The following is a 19,473-nucleotide window of genomic DNA, read 5'->3' on the forward strand; positions in this document are numbered from 1 at the left end:
AAGGCACTGTGAATCTAAATAGCAGTTAAAATGTTGTAAAAATAAAAGATATCCACACGGTAGTTTCATTGCAAAAGGTGTCATAAAACTGCTTCGAACCGTTTAGTTGAGACGGAAATTCATTTTATCATAATCTGAGTCACTGCTTGCAACCATGCATATATGGCCAGGACTGAGCTGCATTTTGATGATAAGACGAAGTTATTAACGAAGTGTGAAATTATTTCACAGATCATATTGCATGGTATAAACTGTACTTAAAAAAATGAAAAGAAAGCAATTCTGATGGGAAAGCCATACATTGATCATTTCCTTTAATTTGCTGTTACTTGTTACATTCCTAATCCTAACAGTTGACAAAATAAATTCAATAAAATACCTTGCTTAACAGGGAATTTTTTACCTACTTGGAAATGGTACAAGTAAATCGAAGAAACGAATCGGACAGCTTATGCCCTCAGTCACATGTTATTAGCTCTAATCTGATTGCCTTCTGCCGTATATAAGGAATCTGTGATCTTGTAACGGCCAGACAAGATGACTTCCTTCACATTGTGTACCATCCCTTGCTTGGACTTTTCAGCCGATTTAGGAACATTATTTACTTCATTTTCTTCGCTGAATTTTTCATGTTCTTGGCTCTGTACTGCTACTTTCGTTTCTACCACTTCAGTCTTTGATTTAATACCGACCGCCTCTGCCTGATCTGCAAACAAGACTTTCGAAATGGGTGAGCTGCAAATCTCTTTATAGATTTCATAAGTAGCAGCACAAGTGTTTCCACCTTCCAACAGTTTTGCAAGAGGATGCAAAACGAAGATTAGACTATCACTTGTCTCCAAAGTTTCCTTCAGAACCAGAAAGTCAGAGACAAACCCTGCTTTGCTGAACTGAACAAACACTGCAGTCTCATCCAAGTGATAGACAGAAGTCACAGAGGTTGGGCCGAAGACTTTAGAGATGCATTCTCTTATCTCCCTTGCCTTGAGCTTGGATGGGAATCCCCAGATTAGAATGATGTTCTCAAACAGAATCTTGGGGTACTGCTTTTTGAAGTTCATGGTACCCAAAGGCTCTGTAATCTTGTTTCCAGTACTAAAATCAATAATGTCTCCATTGGTCCAACTGAGATACAGACGGTTGATATATTTATGGAGCTTTTCATTGTGAGCTAAATTTTCAGAGGGCAAATGGAGTTTAAAATCAATGCCTAGATGACTGCAGGCCTGGGCAAAGATACATCCTGTCATAAAAGCATCATAACCAGCTTCATGCTTGGCTCCAGAGTTCCAGTTGGATGACCTGCAAAAGTGTTTGAAAGAGTTATCCACTCAGATTGGACAAGAAAGCCAAGTATAGGAACAATATTTCGCTATTTGACCCTTTATGCCAAGCCAAAATGGTAAAACAACTTTTTCTTTACTATTCAAGTCTCAATGACAACTCCGATGTATGCCTAGAGAGAGGGTGGCAACCCCTACGGAGCTTAATAGCATCAACTAGTACAAAGGGGTAAATACACGCTGCACTCTCAAACTACTAGGGGTTTTGCACTTGATATCCCAAACTACCAAAACCAACACTCTCAAACTACTAAAAACCGTCACTTTGCACCTCTATTAATTGTAATGTGTAACTACCAGAATTGAATGAAGGTGCAAAATGTACGGTTTTGGCACTTGAATTGGGTCACGTGTCAGTTTTTGTAGTTCAGTTGCAAAGGGTGAAACTCCTGGTAGTTTGAGGGTGCAAAGTGTACTTTTCCCGATAACAAAATACTACCAAGATATACTTTATAGGCAGAAGGGCAAGCAAACCTCAAATCATCCACTTGAACCTCCACCTGCACACATTGTTGTAAAGCCAGCCCTGTGCTTTTAGAACTAAGAGCAATTTGTGGACACAAAGAGGCAAAAGCTGCGGATAGCGATGTCCTGGGCTTTCTCATCCGTTGTTGGAGTAAAAAATTGGTATTCAAGACTATTTTTGTGTCAATAATGTGAGGAAAGTACTTATTAACAGAGGAGACAAATTCTTCAGTAGTCAAAGGAAGAGGACCTAAGAATTTGCTGTATACATGTGCAATATCTGTGTCATAAATAGAGAGCTTCTTTAGTAATACTTAAATAATTGTTATATCCTCTTCATGAAACTTGGAATGATAATTTTTACCCAGAAAGCAATTGTGACCAACAATCAACTTCTTCTCTGAGGAAAGGAGGTCAATGACATGACGAAACCCAATTGCAGCTTTGATTTTATTCTCTTCTCCTCGGAGATGCTCATCTTTTACCTCTTTCTGCAGAAAATTGGAAAAAAAGAAATGTGAAATCACATGACAAATAAATTTCAAATTTCTTTTTCCCTCCATATTCACTTTCAGCAACATCACGCTAATAAAAAAGATGCCAAAAATCCACTCCTTGAGACTTCATATTTTTAACATTAACTTTTATCTTTCTAATAATTCTCTCCTTTGATTTCTTGAAATTAAATTTCTCTGCTGAAATTTTATAAAATGCTAGCTAGCCCAATTTTGAAATCACTAGGACCTCCTTGAAGGGAAAAACAAATTCAAGTGACAAGTTTAATAATTGTGACAGTTCAAAAATGTCACTAAACAGTCCTTTAAATGAGAAGAACATTTGGAAACTTGACTTTCACATGTATGTGGACTTCCCGAAATTTTCCCCAAGGACTTGTGAAGTTATCTTACCATAATGAAGTCCCTATCATCCTTGGTTTCTGTATACACTACCAGCACCTGTGAACAGTTGTTTTCACCATTCACACGAATATAAGTAAGATCTTTGAAGTGCTTGTTAATGACCTGCATATTTCCAATTTCTTTTCAGTGAGATAAGACCTTGCGCAAAAAAAGAATTACAATATTCTCTACAAAATTACATTCTTTTTATAATCAATTCATTATGAAATAAAAGCACAAGCTAGGACATGGGAACTAAAAAGAGTAACACCCAAAGAGAAAAACTAGCATCTAAAACTCAAAAGATCCCAAAAATCCCACAATAAAGAAAATAGATGAATGAATTTAGACATGAATATAAATTGCAAACCAAACTTGAATTCAGAGATTTTTAAAAAGGGCTTCACAGTTTAGAAGGCGGCCACTTCATAAGGAAATAAAAGAATCAGCAGATCCTATCCGATTAGATATACAGAGGACACGTATACATGTGACTCCTGCTAGATTAACTGTACACACTGCCTAAAATGAAAGAAGTATTACGCAGACTCATTGCAGAGTCTTCACCGTATAATGCACCAAGCATAATCTACTGAGAAATTGTTTCTTTTATCACAAGAACATCACGCATAGATGTTGCTCTTGTATATGTCCCGTGTACTTGGGCTCTTGCCTATAATTATGATCAATAAAATCTTATTTACCAATAAAACATAAAAATCTATTAATAAATGGAAAAACATAACTACCAATTTGCAATCTTTTTGAACCATCAATCATCCAAACTGCACTTTACTATCTGGCATACTAGAAAAAGATATAATTGATATTTGATTTAAGGATTTTAATGTTCATACATAAATTGTTTTTCAGGGAATATACAGCTTTACCAAAGTCCATCTATGCATCAAAAACCAATGCTTTGAAATCAGGTTTCCATTATTTTCTTTGAGAAGATAGGATGTGTGGATAGACTAGGTTTGACTGAATTTGGAAAGCTTCCAAACAGCCCCTAAGGATAATGTTCCAAACTAAATGTCAATGAGCATCAGAATCTTAAATGAATTGAGATTGTCACACGTTACCAATTTAATTAGCCTAAGCTGATGAGAAGTAAACCCGGTCAGATTAAGAGCTGGACGCATCTTAAAGAAAATGGTTTTAAATTGTTGCTTTGCATTATCTGAGGTCCACTGAAGTGGGAACCCCCCACTTCTATCCCATAACAACCCATCACACCATTCACTGAACCTGATCTTGATTCGTTCAGTGAACAGAACATCAGCCATGCGGTTTAACGATTTGTCATTAACTTCTTTCGAGCTGCACCATGTATATGATAACTCATCCTCATATGCCATATTCAGTTGTCTCAATGCATCGTCTTCTTGTCCTCTGGATAAATAAGATATTCCTGAGATTATCCAAGATTAAGCTCTCAAACTTAAAGCATATAGAAAGCATGATGAATTAACACGGTAGAAGTACGAGAGTAGTTGGTACAACACAACACTCGAGCAATAGAGAAAATAGTTTAAATAGCTGCAGCAAGCCCACATTATCAAACTTTTCTTTGAAGAGCTACCAAGAAAGTAATCAAACTACATCAAAAACTACCCAAGAAATGGATTCCCCCTCCCCCTTCTCAAGGTTTATAGATAATATTTTTAAATCACTATATCCACATTCAAGCACATTCTTTATATCAGGACATTCGCAAACAAAGCAACAAAGCATGTGCACCAGTCAAAATCATAACAGTTAGCGTAAGGTCCAAATGCAATTAAAAAGCAAAAACAAAAACCAATACATAACTACCTTCATGTATGCATGCGTTAAAATCAAACTGGTATCTAGCTAAGAAATCAATTGATGTCGTCTGGCAGAGGAACTCGTAAGAGGGGCCATCTACCGGAAGCTCCTGACGAGGAAACACGTAGAAATTGTGCCTGCCAAAGGAAATAAATCATTGTCAGTCTCATCAAACAAAATTGACGAGAATGATTGACGCTAAAAAGAGCTTTTTATTAGGGGTGCGCGGGTTCATTATCGTACACTTTCTTAACCAAACTCCACTAAAACGAGCTTGCCAGTTCCCAAACCAGAGGCGCAATTATCCGTGCAACCAAACTGAGCATAAGACCAAAAAATCATATATCTTGCTCGTTCTATTAATCCCTGCCCGATATCTAATTTACATGCATTTTTTTCTCAATGGATCGAACCTACAAAGAAGACATGATTTGGTTTCTCTTTTTCCTTGTCTTTTTTGGGTGTGAAATCAAACACAGCATTAAAGGCACTTACGGATGAGAAAGGAAGCAGTGATTGGAAGGGTCCCAGCTGAAAGGGCAGACGCCGAACTGGATGACGGCGAACTTCTCGGCGGAGTCCTTAACTTTGAGATACCGCACGTCGGAGCGGTCAAACTCGAAGGAATCACGCCAGGGGCACTAGTGACGCCAGTCATTTCGAGGTCGATGGCGACGAAGTCGGCGGATCGGACAAGGCGGCGAAGGTCTGCCAGGGCCGAGGCGAAGTTGGACTTGGTGACATGCTTGAGATGGAAGGGGGCGGATTGCGGCGGTTGGGCAGAGGTTGAGGTGGTGGAGAAAGGGAGGCTCAGAGCCCGTGAGAGCGCCATCCTTGCACGGTGGTGCTTGTACTTCATATTGCGTTCAGTGTCTATAGGTTCCTGGAGGAGCAGACATACATACGGTCCAGACGGGGAGCAGGGACCGAGTTCAATTACTGAATTTAAAACAACGGCACGTCGTTTTAGAAGCTACAAAAGTACAAACAATGACATTACTCAATAACCTTTAGATTATGGCACATGATATTCTCAACAGATGCCAGGAATTTTAATTAATAAATAAACTAAATTTAAGAGCCTTCCGTAAAATATAGAGATTTTTTGTTTAAAAAAATAAATAAATTATGGATGTACTACAGCTGATTGTCTCAATTACATTTATACAGAAAAATGAAAGTATTTAAAAGCCATTGTTTGGCGGAGCTGCTCCACTAGCGTCATCTTCCAAGTCAGATTTTGATTGCAACCGCCAAGGCTGAGCCTCCCTTTTGATTGTGGTTGTGCTGCACATTGAATCCTTCCCGTGCTCCGGCCGGCCTCATAATCATTCATGGTGTACCACCGCCTTTGCGAATTGAGAGAGTATCAGTCATGCAGCAAGGGGGGATAGAAAAATAACAAAACAAAAGAAGGGATCCTCATTATGGGAATGGAATCATCCTAGATACAAGATTGCCCGCGCCTGTAAACAGACGTATATTTCCTTGAAACTGAAGTTGCATTTTTTTATCAACTTCCAGATAAGCCTCCAAGTTAAGCTTCTATTGAACTATTACCTATATTCCCATCAATCATCATTGTCAATATTTGCAAGAATTTAAAATAGACCTACTGAAATCACCAGGGTTACAATACTTACGTCTGCTTTCTGAGTCTCGAACTAGACGAGCTGCAAAGGCCCCATCAAGCGAATGTTTTATGGGGTTGGAGAAATAGAAACCGTCCTCCGTTGCAAAATCAGATGGTACATATCTCTCGACGGGATCTATAGAAAATTCCTGAGACCCAATAAAACTTATGCGTAAGGAAAATGCACGGTAGAAAAGCTTCAAAATTATATTTTCAGTTTGATCACTTATCCTAGACGTCCTATGGACAATGACAGATATACAAATTACAATAGATTTCATCCTCTGCACATTTGTATCAACGCATTTGGATTTCCTGGATTTACTGGTAAGTTTAATGCTCCTAAAACTCGGAACTATCACCTATGGAACGGTCTGTATCCTTCTTGAGTGAATAAGCAGGAAACATGCCACATCATATAATAAGATCATCAGAAAACATACTGGATGCCTGAGAAGAAATGCAGCCACCCTCTCTTCATTCTCTTCAGGATCTATGGAGCAGGTACTGTATATTAAAACTCCACCAGGCTTTACCAATCTATAATTGCACAATAAAACAAATAGACAAAATGCATTAGTTGATCAATGGATATGAAGACTCGACTGCTACACACACTAGCTATCAAAGATGTTGAAGGCTCGAAGGGGGAGTGGAGTCCTTTAGCATCATTCAAAATATGAACTCCATAAATTTCTACAGGTTTATTTGAAGGGAGAAAGAAGCTTAGTCTTTGAATTTTGCAGTAGTCTAATTGATCTTCACCTTTCGATAATTCATTTCAAATCTAAATGAGCAAGCACCACTAAGAGTGAAGGTTCAAATTTTGATATTGTGAACCATGATAAACAAGAATCTCACTTTTAGAATAACATAGATTTAAAGACTTTTACATAATTTTTTTAAGAAGCAAGATTCATGTTGGCCTGAGCAAAAACAAATGCGTTTATGTTGGCGATGTGTTTCGGTTATAGAGGAGAGTGAAGGGGGAGGGGGAGGAAGAACTTTGGCTCATACAGAGATGCTGCATCAAATAGCTCGTCCTGTAAATTCTTCAGTTGTTCAACATCCTCTAATTTCCTATTCCAGCGCAGGTCCGCTCTCTTCAAAAAGTCAAATAGGCAGACAACATTAGGTAAATACAAGCCAATAATTAAAAATAATAGAATCTTAATAGTTAACATGGACGAAGACATGGAGATACATGTGGTTCTTAGACAATAACCTTTGAGAGAACACCCAGTCCAGAACATGGAGCATCCAACGAAACCTTATCACCCTTCGCGGGATTTTTTTCCTGTAAAATGAGAAAAACATACAAAATTACAAGTTCCAGAAGAGATTCCAGCTTTATGTAAGATCTTAAGACAACTTACAGCAAAAATACGAAGATCAGCATGAATGGTGCTGATGACGCCATCTACTTGGTGCAACTTGGCTGTCTCTTTAAGGATTCTTAATCGGCCTTTGTTTATGTCAATTGCTGTTACCATGCCTGAGACACCATGAGACATCTTCATATCATTTGTGATTGCTCAAAGGGGGAAGTTGAGAAAATAAAATTTTAAAAATCAATGTAACATAGAGCAAGTTATCCTATTCTGGCAAAATAAAAAACTCTACTCATGATTACAAAGGTCAGAAATATTCTCTTACTAAAGCAAATAATGATATTATCATCAATCAAAATTGCCACAAGATCAGATTCTCTGACAGATCAAGCTGGTGCTTTATCTTCCACGTTCATAAAACCTAACCTTAGTTGGTTTTAGGCAACGTGAGGAAAAAAAGATTCTGGGTTTGAAGCTTGTATGAAGTGCTCACGTACACCCACTCTCTCTTCACAACAAAAAAAAAAAAAAAAAAGGGGGGGGGGGGGGGGGGGGGGGGAAGAACACAATATTCTGTGTTCAATTGACAGAATGATGGCAAAGCTCTCACGAGCCCTCTTATGACTTATAAGAAGAAACATTGATGTGCATTTCTGCTTTCTCAAAAGAAAGTGAATAAACCTCAGACTAGTCATTATTTAAGCAAAAATAAATACTTAAAATCATTCCTAAATAGCAGTAATCACTTCAAACTGGCAAATGACTTTTTTTTTTCCAAATTGAAGAATACCCCTGCCACTTAAATGGGATGCCATGTAAAGAGTCTTTCCTCCTGGAGCAGCACAACAATCAATTATACTCTCACCCGGTTGAGGATCCACAACAGAAACGACCATACCTGCAGTGAGATTGTGATAAGGAATCTGATGATAAATCAAGATACAAATTCAAACACAGTCTAGTTGAAATGCTAAAGTCAGGACATATCTAAGCATGGCCTATCCAAATATCTATGGCACTATGGTCTTGATGAGATTATCAAACACCTAGTCATGTTGACAGGATCATCATATTCGCCAAGGCCACATGTCCATGGAAAAATTTTCAATAAAAAATCCACTTCCTATTTTAGTGGAAACCATAACCTGACTCAAGCCCAAATGAAAGTTAGGATAAAATAACCTGCACTCTCATCCTGAACAGAACATAAACCATCTCTCAGCAAGCCAGCTTGTATGACAATCTGAAATGAAGACAGCACATAAGTAAGTAGAAAATAAACAAGAAATTGAGTGCTCCATTTTATAGGTAAAACATAGTGCATCACGATAGTGCCCACTTTCTGTAGGAAACCATGTAACTGCCCCCACCCCAAGAAAAATAACGCACGCACAATTGCCACATAACAACTAATAGTAGTGAATTACTGATCAACATTGAAATTCTGTGGATAATTTTCAAGTTAAAAAATATGGAAGCCATATATTTGCACTTGATTCTGTTGTTGTGCAGAAGAAATGCCAGCAACTAGCAACTGCATTGTGACAATCCTAGACACCAACCTGGAAATATATCCTTTTTTTTTTATAAGTAATAAGAGATTTATTAATGCAAGTAGATAGGCATAGCCCAAGTACACAGGAAGTATACAAGCGGAAACACCTAAAACCAACTTGGAAATATAACAGGAACAAAACTCTTGTGCTCCATTTAAATAATCTGTGGCTGTTGGAAGAAACCAAAAACTGAACTTGTACCTGCAACCCGGTTTTCATGCGGACAAAGTCATCCAAATGCAAAGAAAGCTCATGTGGGACCTGAAGCATAAGAGAAGAAAATTGGTAATAAGTTTGTCTAGCACCAGGAACACTAAGAAAAGTGATAAAAAGTACAAATACTGAGTTATGTGCGTGTGTAAGTTGCCCCGGGGGGGGGGGGGATGGGGTAGTGAGTTGTGGTATTACATAAAGTGGTTTATGTCAAGCAATAAGCACCCTCAAAAGTTTTACGGAAATTTCAAAAAGTTAATCAAGTACCTTCAACAAATTAAGCTTCATAACAAGGTCAGCTCTTGAAACACCTTTCCCACGATTCGCCCTGACATTACCATACAAAGGCAGCTATTATATCTGTTTTAGATCAAATAGAAGGAGAACAAGATATTGCAGCAAAAAACCTCAAGCTGAAACTGGGATCACTGTTGTTCCAGGTCATCAATCTAATGGTTTCTTCTTGCCCAATATACTTTGTCCATCTCCGTACCATCCACTAGAAAGGAGACATATAACGAATATGCTCAGAGAATGCATGTCTATTTCTACAGACTTCTCGTTTTAAGAGATTTAAATATCACTTTCCTTTAAACGATCTAGAAAACTATTTTCTATGGTTGTAAAATTAAGCATGCTTCTTACCAAACAAGAAATCCACTAGGATGCAGTGAAAAGGCCTTGACAGTTGACCAAATTGTTCAGAGAACATATGAAGCATCAACTCATTCATCTGGAAGATTGTTTCAATATTTCTTGTGTATAACAAGAAATGTCGATCAGATAGCTAACCCAGTGTTTGGACCTTTAGTTGAATTGGCCTTTAATGAATGAAGTTTAAACTGTAGTAACTCTTAAGGTCTGGGGAAATTTCAGTTACTTGTGATATTTTTCTAACCCAAGGATGCTCTTAGGCTATCTAATACAACCATTATCAGAAGTGGCAAAAGCTTGCAACTATGTACTTACAACAGGATGAGAGTATAGGGTGGCAAGAGCACGTGCTTGTGTGCGTTCATCACCCTCCACTTTGGGTAGAGGAAGAGAGTTGTTTTCCTGCAACCCAAAGTTCTAGGGATTCAACAAATTCCTCGAAACTACACCATGAGAAAAACACATATGAATTGATAATGGCAAACCTGAAGCAAAATAAGCTTTCTCAGAATCCCATTGACCATGTTACCAGCACCTGGTCTAAGGGCAACCTTTGCAAGCCTCACATTCTGCAGTGATATGTAGCAATTACGATAAAGGAATGAAAAGTTGGAAAACATTTAAAGAAATAGTTATATGCCCATGGGTGAAGCTTTAGGAGGTTATAGGGCCAGAACTGAAACTAGGCCATGCCCAACTTGACCTAACTTTGTCACATTCAAAGGTTTGAACCCTACTTATGATAGGTGTACGTAGGACATGTTCATGGCAGAAGCAAAATGGTAATGTCATGAAAACAACTAGAACCTTCCGAAAATTCAGAAGTCACTAAAAGGGTGGGCAAAGTATGATCAGTTAATGATTGACATGTGTTATTGATGAATGTGCATCCTAAAAATCCACACCTAGGACCCGCTTTCATAACAAAATGCTCAGTCTACCTATATCAACCTCGAATGGTTTAACAAAGAAAATGATAACACAGATATCTCCAATTAATTTAATCCATAATTGCTGATAATCGTCTTAAGCCGAAATAAAAAACAGAGAACTGCATAATTAGCCAACAATAACCTTATTAAAAAAAGAAGCAGAAATTTACCTCATCCACAACAGCATATCGTGGCATATCTAGCTTGATAATCTCATAGAAACCTATTCTGAGAATCTATACAGAAAGATTTAGAAAAATTTGCACGTAACTGAGTAAATGATTAGGAGATGCCCATATATGAATAAATGAGTAGCATATGTCCCACTATAGAAACACGTATATATGTGTGTGTGTAGGCTTAATTTCATAAAATCTGCCCTTCACGCAAGGCCACTCAATTGTATTGGTCATATTGCCTGCTTTTACAAAGTAGTTGATGTTGCAAACAAATAAGCTAACAAGAAGTGTGAAAGCAAATACCTGTAAGAGAAGAGGCTCCATGCTTTTAAATGTGTTCTCATCATGGCATATTGAACAGATCAAGTAATCAAGAAACCTCCTCCAACGGATGGTACCACCAACAATATCTGTAACCTATATAGCAATTAGGAAAAAAAGTTAAAAAGGAAAACGTAAAGATGTAAATGGAAGAGATCAGTTCCCTGGTAGATTTGGCAGACTACAAAAGAGCATTAGCATTCCACTCCACTAAAACATCTATGCGAAAAGGTTTAAACCCTTCAAATGGTCAAGATTTTTCTGAGTTATTACTTGAAAAAATGAAATGAGATTAAGGGAAAAGGTGTAACTGTAATTTAGAATATTAATAAAATTATGTACAAAAACAGAGATAGAAGAGTGAGAGAGAGAGAGAGAGAGAACCAATCTAAGATCCCGATAATCTAACTCCCGGGTGCGAAATCCAAGAGTTCTTGCTACATATCCCATCTCGTTATCACCAGAACCCTTCCCTTTCTCATTCAAAAGATCAGCAAAAGCACCACCGAACTCTATTCTCATCAGCCTCACTGCAGATACTGTATAAAGCCAAAAATAAATTGACATGAGAAAACTGAAAAAAGCACATAAATTCTGAAAAATATTCTTATAACCAATATAGATGAGCCTATGATATATCCCAAAGACAAGTTCATTTTAACAAATAAATGAATAATTGATTAACCTCGGAACAAACACCAAAATCCAACTACTGTACAACATACATAGGGAAACACACACAGAGGAGCCATAATTACCAGCCCTATGGGGTGAGACCTCCAAATTCAGCTTCTGGGTCTTGTTAGAGGCACCGTGAGAACCTGCACATTTTTCGAGTCAATCACCATGACATAAAATGTAAATTAGAAGCATGTTAAACAAAAACTACGAATACTAGTATGCACACCCTCCCCCTAATTTCTGAGAAATAAATTCAAAACCACAACTAGGCCCAATGGTGCCATTACACTCTTTTAGATGGATGCCTATAGATTTCCATCGAACCCATTTCATTCTTCCCAGCTACTTCCCCCTAACCAAATAAAAAGTTTGCCTTTTCTCCATTAGCATTAAACGAAACCAATTACTGAAGAACGCCATCCAGGCTGCTGAGAAAAAAACACGTAATTATCAGCCTAAACTTCGCACAATGGTAATTATTACACTCGTTGAAGTGAATGTTTTTTTTTTTTTTTTTCCAAAGGGAACCCAACTGTTCCTTTTCTTAAATTCTCGGGAACCAAGTAGGAAGTTCTTACTTTCTACCTTTTCTAGGATTGTAAATAGGTGTCTTGGACTCCCGTGTTCTCTTGGCAAACTTTAGTGGCTTCGACGAAGCTTTCTGACTCTCGGCTGCAGGGAAACTCACACGGAGAGGGAGCAGGTGCGCCATTGTTGATCCAACTTCCATCTCAAGTTGTCTCTGAGAGGAAGAGGTCGGGTTGGATAATAATATGCAAGTGTTTACAGAATTACGAAAATACACCCTCTTGCGCACCGCGATTATTAACGTCCTTTTATATATTTAACAATTTTTTAGATTATTTTCAATGTGCAATAATTATTAATCTTCCTTCAAAATATACTTAATTTAAAACATCAAAATGAATAGATTGTATTGCGATATATATTTTTTTAAGAAGGAAGTGTCAAAATCATCCATTCTCCAGTTATATGACTTTAAATAAAAATAAATAAATAATATATGAAGTTAAAATTATTAAAAAATATAATTCTTCTAATCGAGCTACTTTTTTTATTTATTTATAAAGTATTTATTAGTTATAAACATATCTTCTCGATGATCTAATTATTTGATATACCATGTGACCATTTTTATATATACAAAATGAAGCACTTTTCTCTTATAAAAGTAAATTACACGAGAATTCCCATCATTAACATAAAAATGAGTAAGGGGAGAGAGATGATCTAAATTTTAAGATAATATATTAATATCAACACTCTTTTTTTATTTACTAATCTTAGAAACGCTCCTATATAACACATAAACATTACAAGTGCATGTTGATTTTTACCTAAAAGGGATTTATATACTCTAATAAATTAGCATTTTATCGGCTAAAAAATTGAGGAAACAACTATGAACCAATTGAGGAGAAGTTGAAAACTAATATATTATCAAACCGGTGTATAGAATGCATCATTCACATTCCTTAAAAATTATAATATTTAATTTGCAAAATTTAAATTTTAAAAATTTTATTTCAAATCAAATTATATTATATAAGCATTTTACCATATCCACATAAGTTTATAAATTGGTTTTTTCTTTAATAAGAGTATCTTATAAGATTGCTACTCCATGGGCAAGTCCCCTATCTGGATGTTGGAGGGCAGATTGGTCTCGCGGCCGTCCAACCACACATGACGGATGGCGACCAACAAACAATCCAAGTAACCCACAACAACAACCAACTTAGAGAGAGAGATGATTAAACAACAAATTTTGGATTTCATTTGGAAGTAAAGAAATGACATACTCCACAATCACACTTATTTCTCTCTTGAACTAGCAAAAATCCAGTTAAACAAAATATACCGGGATTATAAAGAAACATGAAAAACAAAAAAACAAAGCCAAGTATGCAGTTGGAAGACTCCTCCTAACAATTTTCAGAGTTTCTCATTTGACGCAGCAGTTAGAGATTTCTTTTCAGTGGCCTCAATAGTATGCAGGGACCATAGTGGAAAAATTTTAGAAATCCAGACAGAAAAGGTTCTCACTTCCAATCCTCTAGTAGCTGAAGCAAATACAACTCTCTTAGCCATGAAAATGGCCTCCCAAAGACAATAAGAAATAGCAATCTTGGAAGGAGACTCGCAGTTGGTAATAGAAGCCATAAACAATAGAGAAACCTCTACTCAATGGCATATTGAACCCATCATTGAAGATATCAAGCATATCTCTGCTACTTGAAGGCTTTGGAATTTTGCCAAAATTCATCGATTTGTAAATTGATGTGTACACTTTGTGGCGCAATGGGCAGCAACCAACATTGTTTTTTGTTGTATACCCAATAACCTTTTATCTAGATGCTTGTTATTTCTTGATAACAGAAAAGATCCTCTCTAAATTTTGTAGTACTTTATTTATTTATAATATATGCAAACTTGCTTAGAAAAAAAAAAAAAAAAAAAAAAAACTCAGAGAGAGAGAGAGAGGTTGGGGGTTACTAAGAAAGGGAGAGAGGCTGCAATGACAACTAACTAGAGGTGACGAGGAGGAGAAGTTTAAACAGAGAGAAAAGAAAGAGAGACGCGAGGAAGACTTAGATTGTGTTTGGGTAGCGATGTATTTTTAGGTATTATGTGAATAGTATTGAAAAAATAATGAAAAAGTAATAATAGGATATTGAATAATAGTGAATAATAATAAAAAAATATGTAAAAATTAATAATAAAATAATAAATAATAGTGAGATATTATGAGAATATATGAGATAAAATCACATGATTTTAAAATTTTATTAAAAAAATTTATTTATATATATATATAAATATATAAGCTGGATCGAGCGGGCTTGGCCCAGCTCAGTCCCCGTCCCTACGCCCAGCTTGCGTGCGGGCATCTGTCTGCACATCTCCCATTTTGTGGATGGGCCCCGCCTCGACCAGAAGGGGTGGCGGACCCGGCCACCCACTCCTAGTATCCTAGTCCGGGCCTGGGATGATGGCGGGTTCTGTCTAGGAATCGAGTTTAACCTACTCTTCTCTGCGGCGACTTTGCCCTGACCATATTGTTGACATGTTCCTTTTGTTTGAACTTTGAATGCTTTGGCTTCTCTGCCTCCCTCTGGACGGGACCGATTAAAATTTAAATGGCTGCTTCGACAGCCGAAGTGGTACCAGTATTCACTGACACCAACTTGGGCACGCGCATAGCGATGGCCGTCCCTCCAGATATCACAGCAAGAGATTTCAAGAGTAAGCCAAAAATCTCACTCCCATTTTCTTCTTTTCATGTATTAGTCTTTATCTTCTTCTGGTTTATGGTTAAAATCAGTTCGCTACGACATTGTGTTCTGTAGCCCTCGCTTGTTCTAGCCATTCTTTTTTGCAGTATGAGTAATGATTTGCGATACTCTTTGCAGTATAGAAATACAGTTTACTGTGGAAAACCATTATGTGGATTACTCTGGGTTGTAGAAATATTTGCGGTATATAAATTTGTTGTTGGGTTTCCATTCCCAGTGGTGCCACTTGAGCAGATTAAATTCTAGGTAGTGTTGTATAAGTAAATCTCTTTCAAGAGTTACTTATGATGATATTTATTACCAAAACGTGTCTAGCTGTCTCAATTTTTTGCTGGTGGAGATCCGATCAACACTTTCTTCCTTCTTGTTTTTGTTTTTTGTTTTTAACTTATCATATTATGAATCTGTATGTATCTCAATTGAAGAGCCTCTTGTTTACTTGCATCTTATATATCACGAGCGGACAATGGAAAGACTGAAAGCTTACTTTTTTAAACCTCGCTCCTTTGGACGGGGGCAATAGATCTTAATGGGCTAAGTGTCCACGAATTGATTATTTCGGTTCCAAATCCTCGTTTGGTGTTACTCATGTATACGTACTGTATACTTGGTCGATGCCTATTCTCTTATTAATAAAGCTTATTGGTTTACCTATAAAAAAAAAAAGAAAAAAAAGAAAAAAAGAAGTTTCACCTGAAGACTGACTCATTGTTTGAAGTTTGCGTCGCAATGATTTCTTCTTTCAATTCATGTGCTGAGCATATCATTCAACTTTGATGCGGCATTTAATATCTAAATATATCTTCCGGGCTCTAGTTTATGGAATACTAATTAGTCTCAAATCTGTCTGTAGGAGAAGCTGAAGGAGTGCACTTCAACTGTTTCCCAGAAGCTGGAAAGATCACCATCCAAGGATTAATGGTGCCTTATCGTTTTTATTTTTACTCCATTATATTTTCAATTATGTTGTAGTTGAATTCTTTTCTTTTTCTGCTTTTCTTTTATTCAGTAATGCTTCTGAGCCTGTTTCCATCGTTTAGTAGGTGAAGCAAAAATCACGCCTTTACCATCTGCCGGAGTCAATGCCTATAAAGTATGCTTTCCAGGGTAAGAAAGGAACATGGTTTCTGCATATGCAAGCTGGGCCATTGAATTATTTAAGTAGGTCAGGTCTATCCATGGGTGTGGCAAGAAAAGTTGGGGAACATTCGTGCAATGGTAGCAAAGATGCTGTTTATTTGGAACCACCAAACTTGCTTATAAGCACTTGTAAGACTGACTCAAAAGGAGAATGTAAGAAAATGAATTTAGGAGGATCAAAGTACGTTAAACCTTTAACCCAAGAACTTCCCAGCACTTTCTCTATTCCAAAGAAAAAGAAAATTAAAAGTTGGAAGAATCTCCATCTCAGAGAGTGCACAGCAAGTGAAATAAAGAAGGAATGCAGCGGTAGAATTGGTGTCACTGCCAATGAGAGGTTTGGTTTTTGTGCATCCGCAGAGGCCCCAAGTGAGGTGTCATCAGAAGTAATATCAGTCACAGGTATTATCAAGAGATACTTTCCAGCTTCCAATGAGGTAAGCAGTTTTGGCAGCCCTTCAAACTCAGGTGTCAATGCCACGGAGAGAGCCTTTCAAAGTCAGGTGGAAGAACAATCACAGGCTAAACGAGATGATAAGTACTCAAACATGCAAGTTGAGGCTCTCCCAGAGTTTACTGTCAAAACACCCCCAAGGATGTTGCTGTCGCCATTGCCAACTGCCCCAACTCCTGACTCTTCAAAGGATAAGCTTCAAAGATCTGGAGTTGGGAAACGTCTAATTCTGGCCTCATGTAATCTCGCAAATTCTGGGAGTAAGAAAAAGCCTGCAGTTTCTCTATGCAGATTCAGAGAGAGAAAAGTCCCAGAACCCAATTCCTCTTTTAATATTAGAAGTTCAGTCTTTGAGATCAGTGACAGTGATGACTGACACCACTTGGAGGCCTCCTGGCAGACCAGGACAACTATTAGGTTATGCTCATACTGAGGAGGACCTAGAGTGCAGGAGCCTCTTGGTTGGGGTAAATTTTTCTGCTGAGCGCATGATAAGAATGGATGAATCATGAGTAATTATTTCTATGAACCTTGATACCTGCTTACCAAAAATCAGACTTATGATTCAGGTTGAGCTACAACAAAGGGACGATTTATACATTCTTTAGAAAACATGAATATGGAGCAACAAGACTCGTGATCTAGGTTGAACAGGAGTTGTCCATGGTGATCTTTTATAGGATGATGCCGGTACAACTGTTGCCTTCCATTTATACATTGTTGGGGATATCATAATAGATGAAGACAGCCAGTCTAGGAGGTTCTTTAAGAGGAATAATCTTCGACAAAGAAATGCATGCTCAGGGGGTAGTTCAAGTGATCAATTTTTAAGTTTCAGCAGTACTTATAGAAGAAGATATAATTTTATTAAGATCAGTTGTAAGCTTACAAGTAAAAGGGTCGTGCGTTATAAGGTGGAAATGTCTTGTAAATTTAATTTCCATTTTGCATGTAACTAGACCTATTAATCTTGAGAGACAGATAGAGGAGACAGGATTTGGGTTTTTAATTTATTATGAAGTACTGGACCAAGAGTTTGTGCCGAGACTGTATTCAGCAAGATGAGACTAAAAATACTGCGGTAGTTTTGTCAGTTCTTGGTAGTCTATTAGTTTACCAATTGGTCACACTATAATCCTACTCAGTCTGTCACTGGGAGTGAAACCTCCTAAAGCCAAAGCAGCTTGTCCATGTCAAGTTTTAAGATTATTTTCCCACCCCATAAAGAAAAGAATGGAGTAAGTATGAATTAAATCTAAAGAAAAAGGAATAATCTGCTTTAATTGTTGCCTTTTTTCTCTTGCCTTTATCCCTATGGCGAAGGAAAAAAGGATTCTTTTAAGTAATCTGTTTCCCCAAAGCAACAAGAAACATGTGGATTGGTTGAGAAAGTTTCCTATGTTTTATACCCTGTCTCTCGTTTAGCGGTATCTTATGGAGAGCCAATGCTTAATTCTTTGACACCTTGCAACAAAACAGTGGTACCTAGCTAGGTAGCCTAAAATGGTTCTTTACACCAAGCAAAGCATAATGAAAAAGGACTCCCCCCGTCCCTTTTTTCTTTTTTCACACCTTGAGTTTCTACATGTGTAAAGATAAGTACGTATATATGCAAGGAGGGTAATCTTTACAGATAAGACAAACTAAGTGGTTACGTGATACTAAACTTAATGGGTAGGAGTCTTCAATAATCATTTTAAAATAAATAAATGCAACACAAATGGATTAAAAAAAAGTGATCTGGAGTTAAAAATTGGCTCCCACCCATTTACCACTAAAGGGAAGTGGCTTGAAGCGGTTTTAACATAATCTAATAGACAGACTGTAAGCCTGCAACTAAAAGTCACGATAAATCAATATGTGTTACATCTTGTTTGTCTGGACTGACTATAGAAGACTTTCACGACCACTTTATCTTGATTATCGATTAGAAAAAGCGAACATAAGAATGTAGCAACAATAAAATGCGTCGATACACCAGCATAGGATTTATAATCTTTACATGTATCTTATTCCTTATGATTAACTCCCAATCTTAATGAGTGATCAAAACCCTTTTTTGTTCTTAAACCGTCTACAAAATGTCATGCGATGTTTTTATTTGAAATTTCCCAAAGATATTCATATTACTGACACCATACAATTTGAATTTCAAATTAAATTTCATTACAAATCAAATACTAACTTATCAAATATGTAAATATACATGCGTATATTCCTCCAAAAATGAGCGGTGGACAAATTAACAGACACAAAACAAAATATGAAGTCCACACGTTGCAAATGCCTATTGGTTCTGCTACTTTGTTCATTGTTTTTTTTTTTTTTTGGGGAAAAAAAGGGTCTCTCTCTCTCACTGTTAAATGTTCGTGGAATAAAGTTGCTGTGGGCCTCTAGTCTTCCCAAACCTTCATCGCTAAGATAAGTCCAAGCATACTGTGCACGACCAGTTTTACCATAAAAGTAACCTTTTCTGAATGAATAAAACTTCACAACTTCTTCACACTTTACACTTCATATTTTTAAAATTTTTTTTTTCTCTT

At 37.1% G+C, this 19,473-nt stretch overlaps 3 protein-coding genes across 8 annotated transcripts; 1 reads left to right on the forward strand and 2 right to left on the reverse strand.

Annotated features, from left to right (window-relative positions):
• Positions 1–283: 283 nt before the first annotated feature.
• On the reverse strand, positions 284–5,532 carry LOC121236927 (poly(A)-specific ribonuclease PARN). Its single transcript, XM_041133440.1, is given in 8 exon segments — positions 284–1,302; positions 1,818–2,088; positions 2,173–2,299; positions 2,717–2,830; positions 3,793–4,121; positions 4,526–4,656; positions 5,015–5,159; positions 5,162–5,532. Coding segments are annotated over 8 exon segments (2,175 nt in total). The 5' UTR covers positions 5,379–5,532; the 3' UTR covers positions 284–461.
• A 96-nt stretch (positions 5,533–5,628) lies between these two features.
• Positions 5,629–12,804, reverse strand: LOC121236928 (probable ribosomal RNA small subunit methyltransferase B). 5 transcript variants are annotated; one of them, XR_005934844.1, is made up of 19 exons: positions 12,605–12,801; positions 12,097–12,159; positions 11,723–11,877; positions 11,321–11,434; positions 11,009–11,074; positions 10,392–10,475; positions 10,222–10,308; positions 9,660–9,751; positions 9,520–9,580; positions 9,241–9,300; positions 8,666–8,726; positions 8,274–8,381; positions 7,529–7,647; positions 7,378–7,449; positions 7,170–7,255; positions 6,596–6,692; positions 6,163–6,301; positions 6,002–6,079; positions 5,629–5,868 (listed from the first exon to the last, which is right to left on the reverse strand). XR_005934844.1 is itself a non-coding variant. In XM_041133442.1 (18 exons), exons 1-18 carry the CDS (start codon positions 12,747–12,749, stop codon positions 5,945–5,947), a joined length of 1,650 nt encoding a protein of 549 aa, XP_040989376.1. In that variant the 5' UTR covers positions 12,750–12,801; the 3' UTR covers positions 5,629–5,944. The 5 variants fall into 5 exon arrangements, 4 of the variants coding, with proteins under 4 accessions (XP_040989376.1, XP_040989377.1, XP_040989378.1 ...); XM_041133442.1 differs by lacking the exon at positions 6,002–6,079 and having other exon boundaries at positions 5,629–5,985; XM_041133443.1 differs by having other exon boundaries at positions 5,629–6,079.
• A 2,095-nt stretch (positions 12,805–14,899) lies between these two features.
• Positions 14,900–18,023, forward strand: LOC121236926. Of its 2 annotated transcripts, none has more exons than XM_041133438.1 (3): positions 14,900–15,286; positions 16,190–16,257; positions 16,380–18,023. In XM_041133438.1, the coding sequence occupies exons 1-3, from the start codon at positions 15,181–15,183 to the stop codon at positions 17,304–17,306; spliced, it is 1,101 nt and encodes a 366-aa protein (XP_040989372.1). In that variant the 5' UTR covers positions 14,900–15,180; the 3' UTR covers positions 17,307–18,023. The 2 variants fall into 2 exon arrangements, with proteins under 2 accessions (XP_040989372.1, XP_040989373.1); XM_041133439.1 differs by lacking the exon at positions 14,900–15,286 and adding an exon at positions 15,363–15,582.
• Positions 18,024–19,473: the final 1,450 nt, after the last annotated feature.

Source organism: Juglans microcarpa x Juglans regia, chromosome 6S (genome assembly GCF_004785595.1).
Source record: "Juglans microcarpa x Juglans regia isolate MS1-56 chromosome 6S, Jm3101_v1.0, whole genome shotgun sequence".
Taxonomy (NCBI): Eukaryota; Viridiplantae; Streptophyta; class Magnoliopsida; order Fagales; family Juglandaceae; genus Juglans; species Juglans microcarpa x Juglans regia.

Coding starts and splice junctions, on each gene's coding strand:
- LOC121236928 (XM_041133442.1), bottom strand. CDS start 12,749: ATGGAAGTTGGATCAACAATGGCGCACCTGCTCCCTCTCCGTGTGAGT. Junction 9,581..9,659: donor GATCCCAGTTTCAGCTTGAG/GTTTTTTGCTGC, acceptor TGGTAATGTCAG/GGCGAATCGTGGGAAAGGTG. Junction 7,648..8,273: donor ATCCCATTTAAGTGGCAGGG/GTATTCTTCAAT, acceptor ATGGTGTCTCAG/GCATGGTAACAGCAATTGAC.
- LOC121236926 (XM_041133438.1), top strand. CDS start 15,181: ATGGCTGCTTCGACAGCCGAAGTGGTACCAGTATTCACTGACACCAAC. Junction 15,287..16,189: donor CACAGCAAGAGATTTCAAGA/GTAAGCCAAAAA, acceptor ATCTGTCTGTAG/GAGAAGCTGAAGGAGTGCAC. Junction 16,258..16,379: donor TCACCATCCAAGGATTAATG/GTGCCTTATCGT, acceptor ATCGTTTAGTAG/GTGAAGCAAAAATCACGCCT.